This window comes from Trachypithecus francoisi, unplaced genomic scaffold (assembly GCF_009764315.1).
Source record: "Trachypithecus francoisi isolate TF-2019V2 unplaced genomic scaffold, Tfra_2.0 Lachesis_group17, whole genome shotgun sequence".
Taxonomy (NCBI): domain Eukaryota; kingdom Metazoa; phylum Chordata; class Mammalia; order Primates; family Cercopithecidae; genus Trachypithecus; species Trachypithecus francoisi.
Window position 1 is genome coordinate 65,341,402 of NW_022681462.1, and position 27,438 is coordinate 65,368,839.

At 47.1% G+C, this 27,438-nt stretch overlaps 2 protein-coding genes across 3 annotated transcripts in view; one reads left to right on the forward strand and one right to left on the reverse strand.

The window, feature by feature from the left end:
• LOC117062409 (translation initiation factor IF-2-like) overlaps positions 1-12,082 on the reverse strand; it is a 31,795-nt gene extending 19,713 nt beyond the window's left edge. Inside the window, exon 1 of the mRNA XM_033175893.1 lies at positions 10,563-12,082. Within this exon, the coding sequence (XP_033031784.1) occupies positions 11,342-12,082 (741 nt within the window). The 3' untranslated portion in view covers positions 10,563-11,341. The remainder of the gene's footprint in view (positions 1-10,562) is intronic.
• KCNG3 (potassium voltage-gated channel modifier subfamily G member 3) overlaps positions 11,595-27,438 on the forward strand; it is a 64,872-nt gene continuing 49,028 nt past the window's right edge. The window contains exon 1 of one of the 2 annotated variants that reach the window (XM_033175890.1): positions 11,595-12,712. In XM_033175890.1, coding sequence (XP_033031781.1) covers positions 12,081-12,712 — 632 coding nt within the window. In that variant the 5' untranslated portion in view covers positions 11,595-12,080. Of the gene's footprint in view, positions 12,746-27,438 lie in introns of both variants that reach the window. The other variant, XM_033175891.1, reaches the window with a different exon arrangement.

Below are 27,438 nucleotides of genomic sequence, written 5' to 3' on the forward strand. Positions count from 1 at the left end.
TGGGATTACAGGCTTGAGCCACCGCGCCCGGCCTGTTTTTGCTGTTAATGGTTATATAGCGAGCTTCGCAAAGCTGGAAATTTAAGGAAGAGAGTGTTTCTTTTGCTTGAATAAGAGCAGAAAGGGGCCAATTGTGGTAGCTCACACCTGTAATCCCAGCACTTTAGGAAGATGAGGTTGGAGAACTGCTTGAACCCAGGAGTTCAAGACCAGCCTGGGCAACATAGGGAGACCACATCTCTACAAAAAAAAAAAAAAGGCTTAAAGGGTCCTGGAGCAGAAGAGAAGAAAAAGCAAGGAGATTGATGTGAGATGGTGTCATAAGTGTGACATAGGAGTGACATGTCCCTCTGATGGCTTCTCATCTTTAAGAATGTAGTTCCTGGGGCTGGGTGTGGTGGCTCACCCTGTGATCCCAGCACTTTGGGAGGCCGAGGCAGCTGGATCACCTGAGGTCAGGAGTTTGAGACCAGCATGACCAACATGGCGAAATGCCGTCTCTATTAAAAATACAAAATATTAGCCAGGCATGGTGGTGCACACCTGTAATCCCAGTTACTTGGGAGGCTGAGGCAGGAGAATCACCTGAACCTGAGAGGTGGAGGTTGTAGTGAGCCAAGATCACACCACTACACTCCAGCCTGGGCGACAGAGTGAAGTCTTTTGATAGACTCAAAAAAAAAAAAAAAAAAAAAGAATGTGGTTCATGGCCAGGTGTGGTGGCTCATGCCTGTAATCCCAGCACTTTGGGAGGCCAAGGCAGGTGGATCACTTGAGGTCAGGAGTTCGAGATCAGCCTGCCCAACATGGTGAAACCCCATCTCTACTAAAAATACAAAAAGTTAGCTGAGCGTGGTGACAAGCACCTGTAATCCCAGCTGCTCAGAAGGCTGAGGCAGGAGAATTGCTTGAACCCAGGAGGTGGAGGTTGCAGTGAGCCAAGATCACACCACTACACAGCAGCCTGGGTGACAAGAGGGAAACTCTGTCTCAAAAAAAAAAAAAAAAAAAAAGAATGTGGTTCATGGGGTGCGATGGGTCTGACGGCAGTTTATTTATTTATTTATTTTCCTTTTTTTCATTTTGTTTAAATGATGGGGCCTCGTTATGGTGCCCAGGCTGGTCTCAAACTCCTGGGCCAAAGGGATGCTCTTGCATGAGCCTCCTGAGCAGCTGAGACTACAGGTATACACTACCACACCCAGCTTTGAGGGCATGAGAAGGAACAGGAGCCCCTCTTAGGGGCCTGCTGGGCACCCTCCACCTCAAAGCATAGAAATAAAATGAAGGCCGGGCGCGGTGGCTCAAGCCTGTAATCCCAGCACTTTGGGAGGCCGAGACGGCGGATCACGAGGTCAGGAGATAGAGACCATCCTGGCTAACACTGTGAAACCCCGTCTCTACTAAAAATACAAAAAACTAGCCAGGCGAGGTGGCGGGCGCCTGTAGTCCCAGCTACTCGGGAGGCTGAGGCAGGAGAATGGCGGTAAACCCGGGAGGCGGAGCTTGCAGTGAGCTGAGATCCGGCCACTGCACTCCAGCCCGGGCGACAGAGCGAGACTCCGTCTCAAAAAAAAAAAAAAAAAGAAATAAAATGAAATTCTTGAACTCCTTCAGGGTAAATTCCAGTCACCTAGCTAGCCCTGAGAAGTAAATAAACAACCTGAGAAACAAGAAGGTATAGCAGCTTAAAATGTCAGAGGTGTTTGAACCAGGGAAACTCCATCTTGAATAAATAGGAGCTAGGTAAAATAAGACTGAGATCTAATGGGCTACCTTCCCAGATCGTTAGGCATTCTTAGTCACAGGTTGAGATAGGAGGTCAGCACAAGATACAGGTCATAAAGACCTTGCTGATAAAACAGCTTGCAGTAAAGAAGCTGGCCAAATCCCACCAAAACTAAGATGGTGACGAGGTGATCTCTGGTAGTCCTCAGTGCTACACTCCCACCAGCACCATGACAGTTTGCAAATGCCATGGCAATGTCAGAAAGTTACCCTATATGGTCTAAAAAGGGGAGTCATGAATAATCCACCCCTTGTTTAGCATATCATCAAGAAATAACCATAAAAATGGGCAACCAGCAGCCTTTGGGAGCAGCTGCTCTGTCTAAGGAGTAGCCATTCTTTAATCCTTTACTTCTCTAACAAACTTGCTTTCATTTTACTCTATGGACTTGCCTCCAATTCTTTCTTGTGTGAGATCCAAGAACGCTCTCTTGGGGTCTGGATTGGGACCCCTTTCCTTTTTTAAAAATTATTTATTTATTTATGTATTTATTTGAGACAGAGTCTTGCCCCGTCTCCCAGGCTGGATTGCAGTGGTGCGATCTCAGCTCACTGCAACCTCTGCCTCCCGGTTCAAGTGATTCTCCTGCCTCAGCCTCCCGAGTAGCTGGGATTACAGGCACCTGCCACCACACCTGGCTAATTTTTGTATTTTTTTTTTTTTTTTTTGAGACAGAGTTTCGTTCTTGTTGCCCAGGCTGGAGAGCAATGACGCGATCTTGGCTTACCGCAACCTCTGCCTCCAGAGTTCAAGTGATTCTCCTGCCTCAGCCTCCTGGGTAGCTGGGATTACGGGCATGTGCCACCACACTGGCTAATTTTGTATTTTTAGTAGAGATGGGGTTTCGCCATATTGGCCAGGCTAGTCTCAAACTCCTGAACTCAGGTGATCTTGCTGCCTCGGCCTCCCAAAGTGCTGGGATTACAGGTGTGAGCCACCACACTCGGCTGGATTGGGACCCCTTTCCAATAACAATAAAAGCTAAGGAAGTTAGAATCACAGCATGTTTGTTTTCCTGTAGAAAGTAAAGATAACATCTGCACATATGTCCCTGAGTTGTTTTTCAGAAACCCGTACCTCAACCGAACAGATCCACTGGCACACAGACCTCAGATGGGGGACTAACAACTGAACTCAGACTGCCATTCTTTGTTCTAAAATTATTCCTGAGGGTCCTGGAGGAGGCCACACCTGCAGGCCAGAGCCAACATTCTTTTCTGCTGATCCCAAATTTTTAGACAAAGCTTCAACTCCTTAATCAATTGCAAATTAGGAAATCTTTGAGGCCAGGCGCGGTGGCTCAAGCCTGTAATCCCAGCACTTTGGGAGGCCGAGACGGGCGGATCACGAGGTCAGGAGATCGAGGAAATCTTTGAATCCATCTATGACCTGTTGGCCATTCCCCCACCCCCACTTTGAGATGTCCCCCCTTTTCAGGTCAAACCAATGTATGGCCTCGATGTATTGATTCATGACTTTGCCTGTAACCTCTGCCTTCCTGCCTTTAAAAACTCTTGCCTGGGCCGGGCGCGGTGGCTCAAGCCTCTAATCCCAGCACTTTGGGAGGCCGAGACGGGCGGATCACAAGGTCAGGAGATCGAGACCATGGTGAAACCCCGTCTCTACTAAAAATACAAAAAATTAGCCGGGCGCGGTGGCGGGCGCCTGTAGTCCCAGCTACTCAGGAGGCTGAGGCAGGAGAATGGCGTGAACCCGGGAGGCAGAGCTTGCAGTGAGCCGAGATTGCGCCACTGCACTCCAGCCTGGGCGACAGAGTGAGACTCCATCTCAAAAAAAAGAAAAAAACAAAAAAAACTCTTGCCTGTAAGCCATCAGGGCATTTGGGTCTTTTTAAAATTTAAATTTAAATTTTTATTTTTGAGATAGAGTCTCACTCTATCGCCCAGCCTGGAGTGCAGTGGCACGATCTCGGCTCACTGCAACCTCTGTCTCCCAGGTTCAAGTGATTCTCTTGCCTCAGCCTCCCGAGTAGCTGGGATTACAAGCATACGCCACCAGGCCTGGCTAATTTTTTTTTTTTTTTTTGAGGCGGAGTGTCGCTCTGTCGCCCGGACTGGAGTGCAGTGGCCAGATCTCAGCTCACTGCAAGCTCCGCCTCCCGGGTTTACGCCATTCTCCTGCCTCAGCCTCCCGAGTAGCTGGGACTACAGGCGCCCGCCACCTCGCCCGGCTCGTTTTTGTATTTTTAGTAGAGACGGGGTTTCACCGTGTTAGCCAGGATGGTCTCGATCTCCTGACCTCGTGATCCGCCCGTCTCGGCCTCCCAAAGTGCTGGGATTACAGGCTTGAGCCACCGCGCCCGGCCGGCCTGGCTAATTTTTGTATTTTTAATAGAGACAGGGTTTCACCATGTTGCCCAGGCTGGTCTCAAACTCCTGACCTCAAGTGATCCACATTCCTTGGCCTCCCAAAGTGCTGGGATTACAGGCATAAGCCACCACAACCGGCTGGGAATTCAGGTCTTAAGCATGGGCTGTCTGATTTTCCTTTCTTGGCACTCTGCAATAAATGCCTCACTTTCTCTCACTGCAATCCCGATGCCAGTGTTTGACTTTGCTGCATTGGGTAGGTGGGCTGAAGTTCAGTTAGGTAACTTTAATGTTATCTAAATGTTAAGTTTAATGAAGCCACAGTGTTAGGAGTGGGTTGGCTGACAATACAATAATGGCCTCCATGCCATATGTAGGGGATCAGAATATGCCTCCCAAAATATGCCATTTTGACATAAGGATTATTTTGAGCTAAAGGCAATTGAGAAGAATCAGACATAAGAAAAAAATTATGCCCTCCTCTTCTCTACTAGGAAGGCAGAAAGATTCTTAACCACTGGAGACCCTAGCCTCTCATCAGCCTAGAGATAACACCAGAGGAATCTACATAATGCATAATGCATCTTATAAAACAACATTTATCTTCTGTTAGTTTCCTGATATGTTTACCTTCCCATAGTTTGCCACCCCTAAAAGCCTAAACCCCTTTTCCTTTAGCTGGTCACTGCCTAGCAAATTTATTATTCTTTGTTAAGATGCTATATAGGCCGGGCACGGTGGCTCACACCTGTAATCCTAGCACTTTGGGAGGCTGAGGCGGGCAGATCATGAGGTCAGGAGATTGAGACCATCCTGGCTAACATGGTGAAACCCCATCTCTACTAAAAATACAAAAAATTAGCTGGGTGTGGTGGTAGGCGCCTGTAGTCCCAGCTACTTGGGAGGCTGAGGCAGGAGAATGGCGTGAACCTGGGAGGCAGAACTTGCAGTGAGCCGAGATCGCGCCACTGCACTCCAGCCTGGGCGATAGAGTGAGACGCCATCTGAAAAAAAAAAGCTTCATAAATCCCCTTGATTTTGATACTAACCACGCTTTGATTTTCTCTGTATAATGTGCTATGCTGTACTTGTGAATAAACTGTGTTTCTATTGTTAATTTAACTTTTGTCAGTCTAATTTGTAGCACCATAGGCCAAGAACCTAGGAAGGTAGAGGAAAAAAAATTTTCCCCTCCCCTACACATATTTCCTGCCTCAGCCTTAGACACCTGAGAACTTTTACGTCTTTTCTTGTATCTCTCATTTTTGTTTGTCTGTTTGTTTTTGAGACAGAGTCTCTGTCACCAGGCTGGAGTGCACTGGAGTCTCTGTCACCAGGCTGGAGTGCACTGGCATCCAACTCCTGGCTTCAAGTGCTTCTCCTGCCTCAGTCTCCTGAGTAGCCGGGATTACAGGGACGTGCCACCACACCCAGCTAATTTTTTTTTTTTTTTGAGATGGAGTCTCACTCTGTCACCCAAGCTGGAGCACAGTGGCATGATCTCGGCTCACTGTAACCTCCACCTCCCAGGTTCAAGTGATTCTCCCACCTCAGCCTCCCAAGTAGCTGGTATTACAGGCGCCCACTACCACGTCCAGCTAATTTTTGTATTTTGAGTACAGATGGGGTTTCACTACGTTGGCCAGGCTGGTCTTGAACTCCTGACCTCCGGTGATCCACCTGCCTCAGCCTCACAAAGTGCTGGGATTATAGGCGTGAGCCACCATGCCCGGCCAAATTTTTCTATTTTTACTTATACCTCCCTGTATTAGAGCTCTGTAAACAAGACTACCGTCTGAATCTTGGGATAACTTCATAGTGCTATTGTGTTACAGCTCTACCTTTGTAATCTGAGAGACCAAAACATACGCCCCCTTTATAAACTAAGACAGACTCTAAGATAAGGAAACCAAGTTACTGATGGGTCGAGGGCTCAGAGCTTGACTGGCAAATTTCTAAATTACTGTGGCTAAACTCCCTAAAAATAGGAGCTTTCAATTCTGTTTACAACCCAGATGACAACAACTCTGTCTGGATAGACAGCCATTACAAACATTCGTTTCTGATGAGCTGCTGCAGACCTCAAATCAGTTTCAGCCAGCTTACAGACACAGCACACAAGCTGTCTTTGTGGCCTATAGTTCACCTGTTGACATAAAGAGCCAAATTCCACCTCATTTTAATGCTAAAGCCCTATCACAAAGTGATCCCGATGTATGTTATATATATGTGTACCCATTACACATGTGTGCGCCTCCCCCATAAGTATGTATAGCTTTTCCCCCAAGCCTGCTGATTATGTATGATACAGGCCCTGTGAGGCCTAAAACTCAACCTGTTATTCCCCTCTTTGAAGACAGAGCACCTTCAGTCCACACCGGAGACTTTCTCTTCCTGGCCTGCAAACTGATAACACCAATAAAGCTCTCTTTTCTGCCATTCAGCCATCCTGGTGGTCTTTTGAACATCTTCTACAGCTGTCATTGTGCATAGTGGGCTAAGTCATTAGTCTTTTATTTATTAAAATGAGAGAAATTAGAAGGCTACATTTCCATTCAAAAAGCTGACTTTTATAAGTACCAACTGATTCGGCAGAGGCTGAGAAATAAACTGATTTAAACACAAACATCGAAAATATGAATTATCAGCAGGGCAAGGGCTTTTTAAAGCAGACCGAGTTGATAATTAAGCTGCATGGAACAGTAGTACCCACAGGGTATTTCAGTTTCTAAAGCTTTGGGGCAGACAGGGTGTTTAGAGTCCTCGAACACATCCAGTTATGCAATGCAAACGGATGGAGGAATCTGTGTGCAAGCCAGAGTCAGCAGTATAAGGGTCACAACTTTTTACTGAATTTTTTGTTTCAGGTTACTTTGTTTTTTGTTTTTTTTTTTTGAGACGGAGTCTCGCTCTGTCGCCCGGGCTGAAGTGCAGTGGCTGGATCTCAGCTCACTGCAAGCTCCGCCTGCCGGGTTCACGCCATTCTCCTGCCTCAGCCTTCGGAGTAGCTGGGACTACAGGCGCCCGCCACCTCGCCCGGCTAGTTTTTTTGTATTTTTTAGTAGAGACGGGGTTTCACCGTGTTAGCCAGGATGGTCTCGATCTCCTGACCTCGTGATCCGCCCGTCTGGGCCTCCCAAAGTGCTAGGATTACAGGCTTGAGCCACCGCGCCCAGCCCAGGTTACTTTGTTATTGGTCACATGTTTAGACAAATCAATTCACTTATCCAATCTGTGTTTATTTAGAACCCTGGAATGAGAAATAAGCATGGCTTATTTGGGTTATAGGAAGCATAAATGAAGTGAGATTTTTCTAGTGAGATTGTTCCAGTGTCATGCACTGAGCTACCTACCACCTTCACATCAGCTTGTGATCTTTTCATTACCCCTTTGGATGTAGGTATTCATTCCATGGAGGAGAAAAACTGAGGATCAATGAGGTTTAAGGAACTGGCTCCAGGTGCCTTAGCAAATGAGTTATACAGCCAGGATTTGAGTCTAGAGAGAGCCCTATAGACAATTTGGACTTTTTTTTTTTTTGAGATGGAGTCTCGCTCCATCACCTAGGCTCAAGTGCAGTGGTGTGAACTTGGCTCACTGCAACTTCAGCCTCCCAGGTTCAAGCGATTCTCCTGCCTCAGCGTCCTGAGTAGCTGGTATTACAGGCGCGTGCCACCCCGCCCGGCTAACTTTTGTATTTTTAGTAGGGATAGGGTGTCATCATCTTGGCCAGGCTAGTCTTTAACTCCTGACTTCATGATCCACCTGCCTTGGCCTCCCAAAGTGCCGATTACAGGCGTGAGCCACCGCGCCCAGCCAATTTGGACTTTATTATATAGACAATTTCTAATTATGTACTTTTATGTACTCCTTTTAGGTCTTTCTGGTTTTTTTTCTTCTTCTTTTTTTTTTTTTAACCTCTAGTTTCGAGAGGAGTTTTGCTCTTGTAGCCCAGGCTGGAGTGCAATGGCATGATCTTGGCTCACTACAACATCTAACTCCCAGGTTCAAGCAATCTCAATCTCCTGCCTCAGCCTCCCCAGTAGCTGGGATTACAGGCACCTGCTACCATGCCTGGCTAATTTTTTGAATTTTTAGTAGAGATGGGTTTCACCGTGTTGGCCAAGCTGGTCTTGAACTCCTGAACTTGGGTGATCTGCCTGCCTTGGCCTTCCAAATGCTGGGATTACAGGCGTGAGCAACCACACCCAGTCACCTTTCAGGTTTTTGAACTCGGGAATGCCCTGATGAAAATGGATGGAACTGGCCGGGCGCGGTGGCTCAAGCCTGTAATCCCAGCACTTTGGGAGGCCGAGACGGGCGGATCACGAGGTCAGGAGATCGAGACCATCCTGGCTAACACGGTGAACCCCGTCTCTACTAAAAATACAAAAACTAGCTGGGCGAGGTGGCGGGCGCCTGTAGTCCCAGCTACTCGGGAGGCTGAGGCAGGAGAATGGCGTAAACCGGGAGGCGGAGCTTGCAGTGAGCTGAGATCCGGCCACTGCACTCCAGTCCGGGAGACAGAGCGAGACTCCGCCTCAAAAAAAAAAAAAAAAAAAAAAGAAAATGGATGGAACTAAGAGCTCTCTGGTAGTCTTACTCAGAATTCATAAAGACAGGAAAGAACTGGAGTGCAAAGAGATGAGGCAGAAGATTGTGGCAGCAATCCAGGCCCTGGAAACAGTGAGCAGAGTTCGACATTAGAAAATCTGATTCTAGCCTCTGCCAGGATGCTGCTGCTGGGGTAGCTTGGGCAAGTTACAGCCACTTCTCTGAAGCTTTGTAACTTCGGAGGGGAGAAAAAAAATGGGAGTAATTATTTGCTTTTTTTTTCTTTTTTTTTTCCTAGTTTCTGAAACTAGAAAACCTCTAGATTCTTTCAACCTCTAAAATTCTACCTTTAAATTGTAATGCATTCCAAAGGTTTAGATATGAAGAGCCTAAATATCATCCCGAGTCTAGGAGAGAATTTAGATGTAATAATTCACAACATTATCTTCTCAAAGTACAAGGGAATAGAATTGGCTTTAAGAACGCTCTCTAAACCAGATTATATTGAGACAAGCCTATCATTTCTGCATCACTGTTTTCTTTGTTTAAGAAAATGATTTGGGTATTGCTGCTGCAGCAGTGGTTGGTGATATTAAAATCAAATAAAAATATTACTCTTGAAACAAATGAAATGATTTAAACCTATCTGAGAAATCTTATGAAAATATACCTAGGAGGCACACATTGTATTGTCATCAAATTAATTTGTTTTCTAAGCTCAAATTTAATTTAAAACGAGATATTTCTTCCACTGGTACAATCAACAGACAGTAGAAGGATTCTACAGAGAGAACACAGGAAATAAACCCTATAATAACGTTGGAGCAAACAACTGACACTATAGTTCTGTCTTCTATTGCTTGTGATGCTTCTAGAAAGTATTTTTTAACAGCTTCCTGATGAATTGGCTCTTGGTGTGAAGCCAGGCTTATCTCTGGCTCACATTTGCAAACTTTTCCCCATCCTCAAGTCCTACAACAAATCCATCTTCAAGACCTGAAAAGTTCTTGGTCTCCGCGTTTCTCAGAACAGACCCTTCTTCATCCTCACAGACATGGGGTTGGGGATCCCACTCCTGGGTTACTGAAATGACCTTCTCCTTAGAATGACCCAAAGTGCAAAGGCATTTTCCTGAAATAAAGCTTTCATCAAGCCATTTCTGCTATTAAAACCTCCAGGGATTCCATAGATTATAGGATCCATTCTAAATGCTGCAGTTGAGATCTCCATTGTTTCAGTGGGCAAGTGCATTATACTTTTCACAGACTTTAAACCTCCACATTCGAGATTTTGCTACCAGGAATGTTTTGCCCTTTCTCTGTGCCAACTCATGGCCATCAGCACCTCCAGTTCTGTTTTGAAACTCACTTTCTTACGGATATCTTTCTTGTTTAGTATCTACTTAGATACTAAATAGCAAAGTAGCAGTATCTACCTAGTAGATACTAAATAGCAAAATAGATACTAAATAGCAAAGTATTTAGTAGATACTAAAGTAGCAAATAAATTGTTTTTGAGTTTTTAATCACGTTAAGTGCTCTTAAAATAAATTATCCAAGTCTGGGGATAAACAACTCACAGAGATTTTCATTCTTTAAGAAGCTACCCAGAGTGATTTTATTTTATGTGAGACAGCGCTCACATTTTCATTTGTCTGCCTTTTCACTAGGAATCCACTTAACCAGCGCAAAAGGACTCCGTTTGGTGACCTCTAGCGGGCACCGGACAATCTTACAAAATTATGAAAAGCGGAGGGCAAAGAATAACCCTTCCCTTTAACCAGCCAGGTTACCCTGTGGTCAGATGACCGCATCTCACCCTACCCCACCCTTATTTTTTTTTCTTCTAGTATTTGTTTTGCATCTAACACAGTTCGCCTTACAACTCACCTGTCTCGCCTCCGGTGGGCTGGACTGCTGGTGTCGGGTGTCAGGTGAATGAATTGCTGGTAGCAGTTTAAAATAATCCCTGCCAAGTGGAACCCACTCTCTGGGCACCGACAAGAGCGCGGGGTAGATCGCTCTGCGGAGCCTTCAGGGGGCTCTTCTCGTTCGGAGGGCCGGTGCTGCAGCCGGGTCAGGTGTGCGCGGGGGGATATCAAGATATTTTGAAAAGGAGGATGCAGACGAAGACCACGCGAAAGGCTGTTTTTGCCGGTGACAAGGGGTTCCTCCCCAGACTTTCATACCACTCTAAGGGCAGCATCTCGAGAGGGTCCAAACGCGCTACATGTAGGCGCCTTCTCAGGACACGCGCCCCAGAACGTGGGGGCCGGGTCAGGGGCCGCTCCCCTCCGCGGGCTGGCAGGCGGCACCAAGGCTGGGGGCTGGGGCGTGTAACCGCCCTCGGAGCACGCGGTACGTGGGTCGCCCCGCGCGGCGGGAGGAAGAGCAAAGTCGGCAGGAAAAGCCGTGGCTGGGATGCCTTCCCTGAGAAATCCTTAGGGGCGATCTCAGAACGCGAGCTGGGCTCCGGACAGTTTCTGGAAAAAGCTCTCCAAACGCCGTCTGTCCCCGCACCCGAGTCCACACTGGGCTTTGAACCAGGGCTGTTAAAAGGGCCCTTAGGGACTGCCCAAGTCATCCCGATGGCCCGGGGCGGGACGCGGGAGCAGGCATCCCGGCCGCTGGGCTCCCCGCTCCCCCGCCCTGCGGACCCCTCCCCGCCACTACGGGCGGGAGCGGAGGGGGAGGACGGCGTCACGAGGCCGGGAGCCCGAGGTCCAGGGCGGGGCGCCCGGGAATCCCAGCCCGAGCGAGCCGGGGAGGTGCGGGTGCGGGCGCGGGCGGGAAGCGGAGGGCGGCGCGGAGGGAGGTGAACCGCGCGCGCGGAGCCGGGCGGGCGAGGAGGAGGACTGCACAGAGGCCCCGCCCCCGCCGCCGCGAGCCGGCTCCTCGCCGCCTCCGAACCCGTTCACTTTGCCTCTTGCCTCTGGACGGCGGCGGGGCGGCCGCCGGATCCGTGGCCTCAGGGAGCGCGGGAGACGGGGAGCTATCCCGCCGCGGCGCCTCCTTTCGGCGCCCGCACCCCTCAGGGGGTCGGCGCCGCGGCCTGGGAGAGGGCACCGCGGCCTCGGAGTGGGCAGCCCTCGGGCGCGAGGGGCGGCGGCGCGGACACAGCCGCGTTTCCAGCCGGTGGGGCGCAGCGCTGGCACCGGCGGGGACTCCCCGGCCACCCGCAGGTACCGTGGGGCGGAGGGCGCGCCGCTAGCAGCGCCGCCTGCGTTGCCAGAGAGACTCGAGCCCAGGGATCCCCGGGCCAGCGGAAGGCAGAAGCGGAGCCCCGAGGGAGCGCGGGCCCCGACGGCGGGCTCCCCAGTCGGCCACGGACAGGCAGGTCCCGCGTGGCGGCTGTGCGGGGGAGCTGCAGCGGGGCCCTCGGGCCGAAGGTCCCCCGGGCGGCCAGCCATGACCTTCGGGCGCAGCGGGGCGGCCTCGGTGGTGCTGAACGTGGGCGGCGCCCGGTACTCGCTGTCCCGGGAGCTGCTGAAGGACTTTCCGCTGCGCCGCGTGAGCCGGCTGCACGGCTGCCGCTCCGAGCGCGACGTGCTCGAGGTGTGCGACGACTACGACCGCGAGCGCAACGAATACTTCTTCGACCGGCACTCGGAGGCCTTCGGCTTCATCCTGCTCTACGTGCGCGGCCACGGTAAGTTGCGGTTCGCGCCACGGATGTGCGAGCTCTCCTTCTACAACGAGATGATCTACTGGGGCCTAGAGGGCGCGCACCTCGAGTACTGCTGCCAGCGCCGCCTCGACGACCGCATGTCCGACACCTACACCTTCTACTCAGCGGACGAGCCGGGCGTGCTGGGCCGCGACGAGGCGCGCCCCGGCGGGGCCGAGGCGGCTCCCTCCAGGCGCTGGCTGGAGCGCATGCGGCGGACCTTCGAGGAGCCCACGTCGTCGCTGGCCGCTCAGATCCTGGCCAGCGTGTCGGTGGTGTTCGTGATCGTGTCCATGGTGGTGCTGTGCGCCAGCACGTTGCCCGACTGGCGCAACGCAGCAGCCGACAACCGCAGCCTGGATGACCGGAGCAGGTACTCCGCCGGCCCTGGGAGGGAGCCCTCCGGGTAGGACGCACTGCTTCTCTGCCCGTCCCGTCCGTCCTGTCGCGTCTGTCCGTCCCGTCCGTCAGTCCCGTCTCCGTTCTGTCCGCCTCCGGGCGACCGAGCCAGCGGGGTGCGCGACCCAGCGAGGCCCCAGGCGCGGCCAACTACGGGACGGGTCGGTCCCCACTCCCAGCGCGTTGTCCGGGGCACCAGCGGGGTCTGGCCCTTACACTAGACGCACCTCTTGAGGGCGAAATCCCCAGGCGTGGGGAGGGGCGTGTAGAGATAGACAAACGTCCTCTCCTTGTAGTTTACTTTTGAGCAGAGAGCAACCTGCTAATTAGATTTTTCTGAACTTTTATTGTTAGGGTTCAACAATTAAGCCTTGAACTAAGCGCAGTTTGAATTATTTGCCAATTTTTGGTAGTGTTTGGAAAGATGAATTCTTGTTATGGTGAAATGTGCACTCTCCACACATTCTATACACTGTGCCCCCGGCATAGTATGTGCTGTAATGGAATTGTTATATTATAAAGGAGGTTAATTTACCGATAGACCCTCAATAATGAATGTCTGTGCTCTTTTCTCCCCCCTTTTCCTACAAAGTATGGAGTTAGCAAAGCTCTTGTCCACCGTTTGGTTTCAAAGATTCACACTGCGACTTTCAGAGGGTCTGTAGTATGGGAAGGGAAAAAACCATTACCTTGAGAGCAGAGAAAACTCTGAAGTGTCCTAAATCCAGAAAACAGTATTTGGGTAATTTTTTTTTTTTTTCACTTTACTAGGATGAATGGGAAAATATTACAGTCTTTTCTTAGACTGTCTTACCTTTCAATGGTGATAGCACTCTCCTGTTTTTAGTACAAGTGAGCATATTTGGTGGGAGGAATAAGCAGACTAAGGGTGGACTTTCAAAGAAGACAGTCTTTTGGGGCACAAAACCCAAACTGCATATTATAGTTGATCTGTTTGACACTGTCTTAAGATCCTCCTTCTATTCTCTTTTTAAATTTAAGGTTGTGCTCTGTCATCTTTTCCTGATGGGCAGGTACATGTTCGGAATGGCGGTCTTGCTATTGCAGTGGATTACTTCTACATGATATTTTTCCTGTAGGGAGTCAGGATTTTTATACAAATCTAAGAAGTAAATAAAATTGCCTAGTACCACAGAGTCTATTATTTCTTCTTGACTTGAAATCCAAGATACATGCTTTGAAAGGAAATTCATCAGGAAACTCATTTTGTTTAGTGAATTAGGTTCTAACGATTTTGAATTTACAGATAAGAATTACTTATTTGGTACTCCAACAATACAATGAAATTAATTTATTTACCTAAATAAATGCCTTTTTTTTTTTTAAGGAGGTCGTTGGGAAAATGGTCTTGAAATTTTTTTCTCTAGTAACTGTAGAATTCTAAGGTTAGTGAAGGTTTGAGCTACATTGGCAAAGGAAACAGGAGAATTGAATTATTATTAGTACAGATAATGAGGGAGTTGACTGAACCAGTATATGAGCAAAACCAGTAAAATACCTCAAATATAATCTTAGGGGGAGGGAGGGTGTTTTAGGAGAGGGAAAGGGCCATATGGAGATCATTAATGTAAAGCATTTGTAAAGAAATGAGAGAAATGGATAGTAATTTTAGGGCGAGAAACACAAGAAACAAAAAAGGGAAGACACAGAGATGGAAAAGAGGGAGACTGCAAAATAAGTGAAGGGAGAAAAGAAAAGTAATGCTTATTTGTGTATATGTATTTTATGTATGTGTATAATTATTCAAGTCAGAGCTGTTTCCTGGATACTTAGATATTTCAAGCAAAAGCATGTTTTTCTTGGCTTAATGGCCCAGTTTTAGCTTCACTCTCTGAGTGTAGGTATATGAAAACCAATATCTGCAATACCAAACAGATAAACTGCAGAATGGCTGAATGAGGATGCTGCTTATTACAGAGGAAGCTCCCTCTGCCCTTCAACAGAGAGGGCCCTTAAGCTGTCACTTGTAAGTATAGTCGCTAAAACCCTGCTTGCTTGTGGTTGCTGAAATTAGTCTTTCCAAAACATCATTCTCATTATTTGACTATATTTCGCATCTGCCAAATAAAGCCAAAACTCCTTTCTTGGCCTTCAAGGCTCTTTACAGTTTGATGACAACCTACCGTTCTTTTTTTTTTTTTTGAGACGGAGTCTCGGTCTGTCGCCCAGGCTGGAGTGCAGTGGCCAGATCTCAGCTCACTGCAAGCTCCGCCTCCCGGGTTCCCGCCATTCTCCTGCCTCAGCCTCTGGAGTAGCTGGGACTACAGGCACCCGCCACTGCGCCCAGCTAGTTTTTTGTATTTTTTTAGTAGAGACGGGGTTTCACTGTATTAGCCAGGATGGTCTCGATCTCCTGACCTCGTGATCCGCCCGTCTCGGCCTCCCAAAGTACTGGGATTACAGGCTTGAGCCACCGCGCCCGGCCATACCTGCTGTTCTTGACTTACTCCATCATAGTTTGCAAACATCTTTTGAGTATCTGCTACGTTCAAGGTACTGCTGGTGTTCCAAATATTGTAACTTTCTGTTGTAAAGAAAAGCTGGTGTCAAGTTGGTGATGTAGGAATCAGAGGCACAATTGATTTCTGAGAGTTCAGTTGTTTGGAGAAGGCCTTCAAGGTGGTGGATGATGGAAACAAACCATGGTTGGAAGGTTGCAGAGGTTGTGCACTGCCCAAACTAGCAGGGAGTGTCATTTATTTTATTTTATTTTTTGCATTTTTAGTAGAGATGGGCTTTCTCCATGTTGGTCAGGCTGGTTTTGAACTCCTGACCTCAGGTGATCTGCCCGCGTAGGCCTTCCAAAGTGCTAGGATTACAGGTGTGAGCCACCACGCCTGGCCAGGCAGTGTCATTTATATAAATTCTAGTTAATGCAACCTGCACAACCATGTGCGCCCTGCCTGGGAACAAAATAAAGAGATTTTTTTAGGATAAAAGGAACATCATGGGCATGAAACTTGTATATGATGTTTGTGGAAGCTTGAGTCCAGTGATGGAGTGAGCCTTGAATTCCAGGGGGAATAATTTTATTTTACAGGCAGTGGCTAGCCCTTGGCCAGTTTTGTGTTTGGGGTAAATGGATTATGCATATAAAGTAGTGCATGAGGGGCATGTGTTCCATGATTTGAAGACAGGGAAGATTGTACACAAGAAGATGAGTTGGAAATCTTCCCAGAGTGAGGGGATGAGAGCTTGGATGGCTTTGTGGTGGTGGAGAAATGGAGAAACAACAACTCGGGAAAATACCAGGAAGAGTCAAAGTTAATCCAGGGCATTAGAAGGACACAGGCATCAGGGACTGATGAAGTGGACTTCCCAGGAGTTAAGCGTATCCCCTGCCTCTTGCAGTCTTCATTTGTCCAGCCTGGCCTGCTTACTTGTTCCTGAGCCACACAAATGTCCCTTACTGTGCAATGCCTAGCTGCTGAAATGGGATTATTCATCAAGCCCAGTTCAGATTCTATTCCTCTCTTGAAGCGTTTACTGATTGCCCTAGTAGATGTGATGTTTCCTCCTGAACTCCTTAAGGAATTGCTTATTTGTACTATTTGTTTGGCATCTATGATATCCTTCTTAGCATGGTGGTTATATTTTCATATAAACATGTCCTAGCTCTTAAGCTGGATTAGATAAAAAGCCCTAGAAGGCAGGTAAATTCTCTTGTACTGTTTCTCATTAAAACATCTTTTATTTTATATTTTTGTTGATTGATTGAGAAGAGATCTAACTCTGTCACCCAGGCCGGAGTGCAGTGGTGCGATCATAGCCCACTGCAGCCTAGAACTCCTGGACTCAGGTGATTCTCCCACCTCAGCCTCCAGAGCAGCTGGGATCACAGGCATGAGCCACCATGCCCCGTGAATTAAGAACATTTTTTTTTTTTTTTTTTTGAGGCGGAGTCTCGCTCTGTCTCCTGGACTGGAGTGCAGTGGCCGGATCTCAGCTCACTGCAAGCTCCGCCTCCCGGGTTTACGCCATTCTCCTGCCTCAGCCTCCCGAGTAGCTGGGACTACAGGCGCCCGCCACCTCGCCCAGCTAGTTTTTGTATTTTTAGTAGAGACGGGGTTTCACCGTGTTAGCCAGGATGGTCTCGATCTCCTGACCTCGTGATCCACCCGTCTCGGCCTCCCAAAGTGCTGGGATTACAGGCTTGAGCCACCGCGCCCGGCCAAGAACATTTTTTGTAGAGATGGGGTCTTACAGGCCACGCGCGGTGGCTCATGCCTGTAGTCCCAGCACTTTGGGAGGCCGAGGTGGGCGGATCACAAGGTCAGGAGTTCGAGATGGGGTCTTACTGTATTGCCCAGACCTGTCTTGAATTCCTGGCTTCAAGCAATCCTACCGTCTTAGTCTCCCGAAATGTTGGGATTACAGGTGTGAGCCACTGTGCCCAGCTGAAATACTAGGAAATAATTCTTAGTACTTGCCAGAGTTGTCATTTCTCCTCCATTTCTCCACTACCACAAAATTGCTATTCAGGAACCGTAAGTGTCTATTGTGTATATAACATTTCAAAACATAACTTTCCAGAACTATATCTTCTATTGTGTAGTTTAAAATGATGTTTGGTAGCTGGGTGTGGTGGCTCACGCCTGTAATCCCAGCACTTTGGGAGGCCGAGGCAGGTGGATCACCTGAGGTCGGGAGTTCAAGACCAGCCTGACCAACATGGAGAAACCCCATGTCTACTAAAAATACAAAATTAGCTGGGGTGGTGGCGCATGCCTGTAATCCCAGCTATCCAGGAGGCTGCGGCAGAATTCCTTGAACTAGGGAGGCGGAGATTGTGGTGAGCTGAGATCGCACCATTGCACTCCAGCCTGGGCAAAAAGAGCGAAACTCCATCTCAAAAATAAAATAAAATGAAATCGAATAAAATAGAATATAGAATAGAATAGAATAAAATACATACTGTTTGGGGCCGGGCATGGTGGCTCACGCCTGTAATCCCAGCATTTTGGGAGGCCGAGGGAGGTGGATCACCTGAGGTCAGGAGTTCAAGGCCAACCTGGCCAACGTGGTGAAACCCCGTCTCTACAAAAATTAGCTGGGCATGATGGTGGGTGCCTGTAATCCCAGCTACTTGGGAGGCTGAGGTGGGAGAATCACTTGAACCTGGGAGGGGGAGGTTGCAGTAAGCCAAGATGGCACCATTGCACTCCAGTCTGGGTGACAGAGAGACTCTGTCTCAAAAAAAAAAAAAAAAAGGCTGTTTGGGGTCAAGCAGTGGGCTTTAGTTGCCAGAACTCTCAGTTGAAGCAGACAGAATCCTGTGCTGGAGTAAGAAAAAGGTCTATCAGGCCAAGCTCAGCGACTCACCTGTATAATTCCAGCTCTTTGGGAGGCTGAGCTTGGCAGGTGGATCACCTGAGGTCAGGAGTTCAAGACCAGCCTGGCCAACATGGTGAAACCCCGTCTCTACTAAAAATACAAAAATTAGCCGAGTGTGGTGGTGGATGCCTGTAATTGCAGCTACTCGGGAGACTGAGGGAGGAGAATCACTTGTATCAGGGCGGGAGAGGTTGCAGCGAGCTGAGATCGTGCCACTGCACTCCAGCCTGGGTGATAAAGTGAGACTCAGTCTCAAAAAAAAAAAGAAAAGAAAAAGAAAAAGGTCTATCAGGAAACAGCCTATAGTCCCAGCTACTCCAGAGACTGAGGTGGGAGGATCACCTGAGCCCAGGAGTTGAAGGCTGCAGTGAACTATGATTGCACAACTGCACTCCAGCCTAGGCAGCAGGGAGACCCTGTCTCAAAACAAAACAACAATAAAAAAATCAAGGAACAATTATTTATCGAGTACTTAATGGTACAAAAGGAATAAAGATAAGAATATGGTTTACTTTTATGAACCTCTGACATTTGGCACAGTGCACAATCGGAAGTTTGGAAGAAATCTTAGGTCTTCCAAATCAATAATTTATAACTTTTTATGTATGAGGATAATCCTTTTAAATTGATTTGTTTAGATCGTTAATAATCATATAAGAATGGTTCAAAATCTAAAAGCTACAAAGCTAAGCGTTTCTCCATTTTCCCAGCCATTCAGTTCTTTTCCCTAGATGTAACCAAAGTTACTAGTTTTTGGTTTGTCATTTCAGAGACATTTTATATATATATGTAAGCACATTATATATATTTACAAAAGCCAGAAATCCAGTGTAATACACACTGTCCTGAAACTTGCTTTTTAACTAATAATGTGTCATGGAGATCATTCCATGTGAGTCTATAAAGATCTCCCTGATTCTGCAGCTTCATAATATTCTACTTTAGAGATGGCCCATAGTCAGTATGCATTTATGTCATTTCTTGTCTGTAGGAAATGTTACAGTGATTATTCTGTTCATATATATTTTATTTCTTTTATGCAGGTATATCCATAGGATACATTCCAGAAAGTTAAATCATTGGGTCAAAGGAGATATGCACTTGTAATTTTCACAGATAATTCTAAACTACTCTCCAAAAAGATTGTACTGTGTCAATTTATACTCCCACCAGCAATATAGGAGAGAGCATGTTTCTGCATACTCTTACAAAGTATTTGATCTTTACTGTGCTGAAAACTGAAAAATGGTATCCAGTAGTTTTAATTTGTTTTATTTTGAGCAAGATTTTGTATCTTTACATATATTGAGGAGTCATTTATCTTGCTTTTAAAAATAAGATATTTGTACCTTTTTCTCATTATGTCAATGACTTTCTTCTTAGTTTAAAGATTAAAAAAAAATTAATGTTGCAGTGAGGTGAGCTAATGCCACTGCACTCCAGCCTGAGTGACAGAGCAAGACTCCATCTCAAAAAAAAAAAAAAAAAAGAAATTAGCTCTTTTTATGATATGAGTTGCAAATACTTCGTTTTCTAATTTAGGACCCCATTAAAAGAAAACTACAATTGCCTAAAACATAGTAGCTGCACTTTTACTATCTATTTGTTGAGAAAAAATGCATAATGATTAAAAAAAAATTGTGGCCCAGGCACGGTGGCACATGCCTGTAATCCCAGCACTTTGGGAGGCTGAGGCGGGTGGATCATGAGGTCAGGAGATCGAGACCATCCTGGCTAACACAGTGAAACTCCGTCTCTATAAAAAATATAAAAAATTAGCCGGGCGAGGTGGCGGGCGCCTGTAGTCCTATCTACTCGGGAGGCTGAGGCAGGAGAATGGTGTGAACCTGGGAAGTGGAGCTTGCAGTGAGCAGAGATCACACCACTGCACTCCAACCTGGGCGGCAGAGCGAGACTCTGTCAAAAACAAAAGCCTGCTCCCAGGCTGGAGTGCAGTGGCACAATCTCAGCTCACTGCAACCTCTGCCTCCTGGGTTCAAGTGATTCTCCTGCCTCAACCTCCCAACTAGCTGGGATTACAGGCATCCGCCACCACACCTGGCTAATTTTTGTGTTTTTAGTAGAGATGGGGTTTCACCATATTGGCCAGGCCGGTCTCAAACTCCTGACCTCATGATCCACCTGCCTTGGCCTCCCAGAAGTGCTGGGATTACAGGAGTGAGCCACCGTGCCCGACCAATAATTGTGAATTCTAACCATTCATCAACTCTTGAGCTCCTGTGATCATGCCAGGTGCTGTGCCAGACACTATGGGCACAGAGGTTCCTACAAAGGGTTCCTGCTGTCATGGAGCTGGGCAGTTAGTGGTGATAGTAGCAGACAGCACAGTAAGCAAATAAGAAGAATTTCAGATTATGAAAGGTGACGTGAGTTGAGTCCTGAGTGTAAGAAAGGGGCAGCCTTGGGAAGAGGGAAGGGAGTGTTCTGGGCAGAGGGAGCAGCTAATGCAAAGATGCCACTGAGATGGCAATGGACTGGGCTTGTCTACTGGACAGAAGGAAGGCCCATGTGGGCTATAGTTTCTTCTTCTTTTTCTTTTTTTTTGAGATGGAGTCTCACTCTGTCGCCCAGGCTGGAGTGCAGTGGCCGGATCTCAGCTCACTGCAAGCTCCACCTCCCAGGTTTACGCCATTCTCCTGCCTCAGCCTCCCGAGTAGCTGGGACTACAGGCGCCCGCCACCTCGCCCGGCTAGATTTTTGTATTTTTTTTTTTCAATAGAGACGGAGTTTCACCGTGTTAGCCAGGATGGTCTCGATCTCCTGACCTCGTGATCCGCCCATCTCGGCCTCCCAAAGTGCTGGGATTACAGGCTTGAGCCACCGCGCCCGGCCATTTCTTCTAAGGGTAGATGAAGTTGGAAGGCAATGGGGCCTATCAGGCCGGGCCTATGTGCCATGGGAAGGAGTTTGGATTTTCTTCCAAGTGTGACAGGGAGGCCTTTGGAAGGTTTTAAGCAGAGGAAAACTATGATACGTGTTTTAAAAACACCACTGGGTAGAGAATGAAGGGAGGGTCAACAGTAGATGTGGAGAGACCTGGCAGCTGAGAGCATGTGGACCTTGATCTAAGGGAATAGCAGTGGAGACAGTGAGAAGTGACTGGATTCAGGTGAATTATGTGGGTGTTACTGTCATTAATGACAGCTCGCCTACCAGGACTAGGAGAGTGTGTGAGATATTTATTGTGTGAAGCTGTGCTAGGGCCTATAGGCCATTTGGGGTCCCTCTCGCTTGACTACTTTGACTCACACACAATAAGCCTGAATTATTCCAGTTCTTTTTTTTTTTTTTTTTTTTGAGACAGAGTCTTGCTCTGTCGCCCAGGCTGGAGTGTAGTGGCCAGATCTCAGCTCACTGCAAGCTCCGCCTCCCGGGTTTACGCCATTCTCCTGCCTCAGCCTCCCGAGTAAGCTGGGACTACAGGCGCCTGCCACCTCGCCTGGCTAGTTTTTTGTATTTTTTAGTAGAGATGGGGTTTCACCGTGTTAGCCAGGATGGTCTCGATCTCCTGACCTCGTGATCCGCCCGTCTCGGCCTCCAAAGTGCTGGGATTACAGGCTTGAGCCACCGCGCCCGGCCATTTCTTCTAAGGGTAGATGAAGTTGGAAGGCAATGGGGCCTATCAGGCCGGGCCTATGTGCCATGGGAAGGAGTTTGGATTTTCTTCCAAGTGTGACAGGGAGGCCTTTGGAAGGTTTTAAGCAGAGGAAAACTATGATACGTGTTTTAAAAACACCACTGGGTAGAGAATGAAGGGAGGGTCAACAGTAGATGTGGAGAGACCTGGCAGCTGAGAGCATGTGGACCTTGATCTAAGGGAATAGCAGTGGAGACAGTGAGAAGTGACTGGATTCAGGTGAATTATGTGGGTGTTACTGTCATTAATGACAGCTCGCCTACCAGGACTAGGAGAGTGTGTGAGATATTTATTGTGTGAAGCTGTGCTAGGGCCTATAGGCCATTTGGGGTCCCTCTCGCTTGACTACTTTGACTCACACACAATAAGCCTGAATTATTCCAGTTCTTTTTTTTTTTTTTTTTTTGAGACAGAGTCTTGCTCTGTCGCCCAGGCTGGAGTGTAGTGGCCAGATCTCAGCTCACTGCAAGCTCCGCCTCCGGGTTTACGCCATTCTCCTGCCTCAGCCTCCCGAGTAAGCTGGGACTACAGGCGCCTGCCACCTCGCCTGGCTAGTTTTTTGTATTTTTTAGTAGAGATGGGGTTTCACCGTGTTAGCCAGGATGGTCTCGATCTCCTGACCTCGTGATCCGCCCGTCTCGGCCTCCCAAAGTGCTGGGATTACAGGCTTGAGCCACCGCGCCCGGCCCCAGTTCTTTTTCTACAGGATCTGCTTCCCATTTGGGGATATTGTGGGGAGGAGACTCTGGAAGAGGGATCTCCAGCATGTTGGTGGGAGAAGGATCGTAGACATTCTAACATTGAGAGGACTGTCTCAGCTCTTAAAGATAATAGTGAACACATTCACAATCTCCGTTGATAAACAATTCTAGTAACTAATTAATCTTAGAATGGTGATGTTCTTAATGTTTTGTCTGATTATTAAGATAAACTAGATTTTTCAGGCAGTTTGCCTTCTAGTAACATCTGAATATTATTCTGACACTGCCAATGAGATTAATGTACTTTTTGGCATTTTAACATATAGACAAGTTGTTTTTTAAAATGACTAAGCATTTGCCGGGCATGGTGGCTCATGCCTGTAATCCCAGCACTCTGGGAGGCCGAGGTGGGTGGATCACGAGGTCAGGAGATTGAGACTATCCTGGCTAACACGGTGAAACCCCGTCTCTGCTAAAAATACAAAAACAAAATTTGGCGGGTGCCTGTAGTCCCAGCTTCTCGGGAGGCTGAGGCGGGAGAATGGCGTGAACCCAGGAGGCGGAGCTTGCAGTGAGCCCAGATTGCACCACTGCACTCCAGCCTGGGCGACAGAGCGAGACTCCGAGACTCTGTCTCAAAACAAACAAACGAACAAAAAGATGCTCTTTGCTGGCTGCCTTTGAGAAGCTGTGACTTCTGAAAGGTCAGTTATAAAGTAGTGGCCCCTTTTATTTTTTGGTCCCTTTTGCCTAGACTTTGTCCCCTCAGTCAGTCTGAGCTGAGCTCTTTAGCAGGCAAAGTCTTGCTGTAATTTTGATCTGCTCTTTAGAAATTTTTTTCTAAAAGTCGCTTCATGTTGAAATTTGATCTTTAATTGGTATTGCTTTGTGTTGTGGTGGTGAGAATTTGAGGAGATTTTAAAAATGTTAAAATTTCTTGTAGTGTTATTTTAATCCTCAGTTAAAAAGAATTAAATGATCAAAGTGAAACACCAGGTGATGGTAATTTAAATTTCAATTATATTATTTCGATCGCCTTTCAGTTCAATACTGTATAAATCCAATAGGTTTTAAGTATTTAAAAATAAAAAGTAATATTTGAAACTGAAGATGAAAGTCTTAGTGCTTTTACTGTGCAGATAAGGTGGATATTTTCAGAAGTCAGTAATTACTAGATCTCTGATAGGATTCAACATAACCCAGAACCTGAGTTAAATTCTGTTCTTTCACAGTAGACTGTTTCTTTTAATGTGTACAGGCTGCTGCCAATTTTGGAATTCAGTGGAAACTTTCTTTTGTCAGTGCCCTTTCTCTAACCAAAGTGCTTTTTTCCCCCTACCTTTTGGTAAGCAAGTTACTTTCAACATTATTCTTTTTATATTTGTAAAATTTTTTTTTTTTTTTTTGAGACGGAGTCTTGCTCTGTCGCCTGGGCTGGAGTGCAGTGGCTGGATCTCAGCTCACTGCAAGCTCCGCCTCCCGGGTTCCCGCCATTCTCCTGCCTCAGCCTCCGGAGTAGCTGGGACTACAGGTGCCTGCCACTTCGCCCGGCTAGTTTTTTGTATTTTTAGTGGAGACGGGGGTTCACCGTGTTAGCCAGGATGGTCTCGATCTCCTGATCTCATGATCCGCCCGTCTCGGCCTCCCAAAGTGCTGGGATTACAGGCTTGAGCCACCGCGCCCGGCTATATTTGTAAAAGTAACACTTTCTTCATTTGAAAAAAAAGTGTTAAAATGTGAAAAGTTAACTTGCCCCGTCTCTTCAATCCCATCACCCAGTTTCTGGGTATTCTTTGAGAAACTTTCCATTAACATATTAACATATATTAATATTAACACATGTGCATGTACACACACACACAAACACATGCAAGTGTATACAATTACATATATGTACACATACAGATTTTCTCTTTTATTATTTATTTATTTATTTATTTATTTTTTTTTTTTTTGAGACGGAGTCTCGCTCTGTCGCCCGGGCTGGAGTGCAGTGGCCGGATCTCAGCTCACTGCAAGCTCCGCCTCCCGGGTTTACGCCATTCTCCTGCCTCAGCCTCCCGAGTAGCTGGGACTACAGGCGCCCGCCACCTCGCCCGCTCGTTTTTTGTACTTTTTAGTAGAGACGGGGTTTCACCGTGTTAGCCAGGATGGTCTTGATCTCCTGACCTCGTGATCCGCCCGTCTCGGCCTCCCAAAGTGCTGGGATTACAGGCTTGAGCCACCGCGCCCGGCCGCTATTTATTTATTTATTCAGACGGAGTCTCGCTCTGTTGCCAGGCTGGAGTGCATGACCTTGGCTCACTGCAATCTCTGCCTCCCGGGTTCAAGCAGTTCTCCTGCCTCAGCCTCCCGAGTAGCTGGGACTACAGGCATGCACCACCATGTCCAGCTAATTTTTGTATTTTTAGTAGAGACGGAGTTTCACCATGTTGGCCATGTTGGTCTCAAACTCCTGACCTCAGGTGATCCACCTGCTTCGGCCTCCCAAGTGCTAGGATTACAGGCATGAGCCACAGCGCCCAGTCAGATTTTCTCTTTTAAATATATAATTGGGATTATTCTATGATCTTGTTCAGCAATTGGCCTTTTTTACTTAATGATACATTTTGAAACTCTTTTCATGCGAGGAGCGGAGGCTTAGGCCTGTAGTCCTGGCACTTTGGGACGCCTGAGGCGAGAGGATCACTTGAGCTCAGGAGTTCGAGACCAGCCTGGGCAACATGGCAAAATCCCATCTCTACAAAATTTAGCCGGGTGTGGTGACGTGCTCCTGTAATTCCAGCTACTCAGGAGTCTGAGGTAGGAGGGTCACTTGAGTCCGGAAGGTTGAGGCTGCAGTGAGCCGTGATAACGGCAGTGCTCTCCAGCTTGGGTGACAGAGCAAGACCCTGTCTCGAAAAGAAAGAAAGAAAAGAAACTATTTTCATATTAGTTCTTATCAATCTCCCCCATTCTGTAAATATTTGTATGGGACTCCATTGCATGGATGGGCCATAATTCATTTAATAAATGTCTCTTCTGATGATAATAGTAAAGATTGTAACAGTCAATATTTATTGAATACTGACATGTGTTTTGTCATCTGAGTCTCATTACAGTCCTATGAAGTAGTGCTGTTACCCAGTTTTATGCCTGAGATTTAGGTAGTTTATCCAATATGTCCAGACTCACATAGTGGGTCAGTGGCGCCCTGGGCTCTGATTCCCATGCCCCCACCTACTCTGCTGAGAAATGTTTAGTTTGATACTAATTTTTCAAAAGGGCAAACATTGGCGCAGAGCACAATCTTTTCCATATATCCTTGCAAATTGGTGTGAATATATATTTAGGCTAAATTCCAAAGTGGAAAATAGCTGAGTTAAAAGGATTGTGCTTTAAACATTTTTTGATAGATACTGCCAAATTTCCCTCTAAAATATGAAAGTCAGAACTATTCTTTATTAATAATAATAGCCATCATCATATGCAGTTAGTAATGAATAGGGTCCTATATTAATTAATAACACACTTAATAGCACATTTAATAGCAAACATCTGGAAATAACATAATTAAAAAATAGAACAGCTGTTTTTTTATTTTTATTTTTTTAGAGACAGGGTCTTGCTCTGTCACCCAGGCTGGAGTGTAGTGGTATGATCTCCTCTCACTGCAATCTCTGCCTCCCTGGCTCTGGCGATCCTCCCACCTTAGCCTCCCAAGTAGCTGGGACTACAGGCACACAACACCATGCCTGGCTAATTTTTGTATTTTTTGTAGAGATGGGATCTTGCTATGTTGCCCTGGCTGGTCTTGAACTCCTGGACTTGAGTGATCCATGTACCTCCGTCTCCCAAAGTGTTGGGATTACAGGTGTCAGCCACTGCGCCTGGCCTAGAATAGCTTTATTGAGATAAAATTCACATACCATAAAATTCAGTGGTTTTTGGGATATTTTTACCAGATTGTGCAACCATCACCACCCTCAGTGTTTTTTTTCCTTTTTTTTTTTTTTTTTTTGAGATGAAGTCTCGCTCAGTTGCCCAGGCTGGAGTGTAGTGGTGTAATCTTGGCTCACTGCAACCTCAGCCTCCTGGGTTCAAGCGATTCTTGTGCCTCAGCCTCCCGAGTAGCTGGGATTACAGGCGTGTACCACCATGCCCAGACCCGGCTAATTTTTGTATTTTTAGTAGAGACAGGATTTCACCATGTTGCCTAGGCTGGTCTCAAACTCCTGACCTCGTGATCCACCTACCTTGGCCTCCCAAAGTGCTGGGATTACAGGTGTGAGCCACTGCACCCAGCCTACTGCCTGGCTAATTTTTACATTTTTTTTTTTTTGTAGAGACAGGGTCTCTCTATGTTTCCATTCTGGTCTGGAACTCCTGGCCTCAAGCAATTCTCCTGCCTTGGCCTCCCAAAGCATTGGGATTATAGGCATGAACCACTAAGCCCGATCTGTAGGTTCTATTTTTAAAAATCAATTGCAAGTTGGTTTTATGGCTCCCTATTCATGTATTCATTAAATTCAACAAATATTTACTGAGCAACGATTATGTATTTAGGACTGTTCTAGGTGTTGGGGATATAGCAGTGAATAAAACAAAGTCCTTGCTTTCAATGACCACCTATTCTAATACGTCCGTAACACTGTAGTCCCAGCTGTTTGGGAGGCTGAGGTAGGAAGTTTGTTTGAGTCCAGGAGTTTGAAGCCAGCCTGGGCAACATAGTGAGATCCCATCTCAAAAGAAAAAACACAATGTAATTTATCTTTCATGGGATTAGAGAAAAACAGCAACAACAAGAAAAACCAAGGGTGATAAGTGTTAGGAAGTAATAGGTTAGAATAAGGGGCGTGCAGAGTGTAAGTGTGTGCCATGATTAGGAAAGGCCTCGGTGATAGGTGATGCCTGAATTAGGTCTTGGAGGGATGCAGGAGGCACCTGGGAAGATAGCTGGGTGAGAGAGTTTTAAGCATAGAGAAGAGGAAGCACAAACCAATCCCC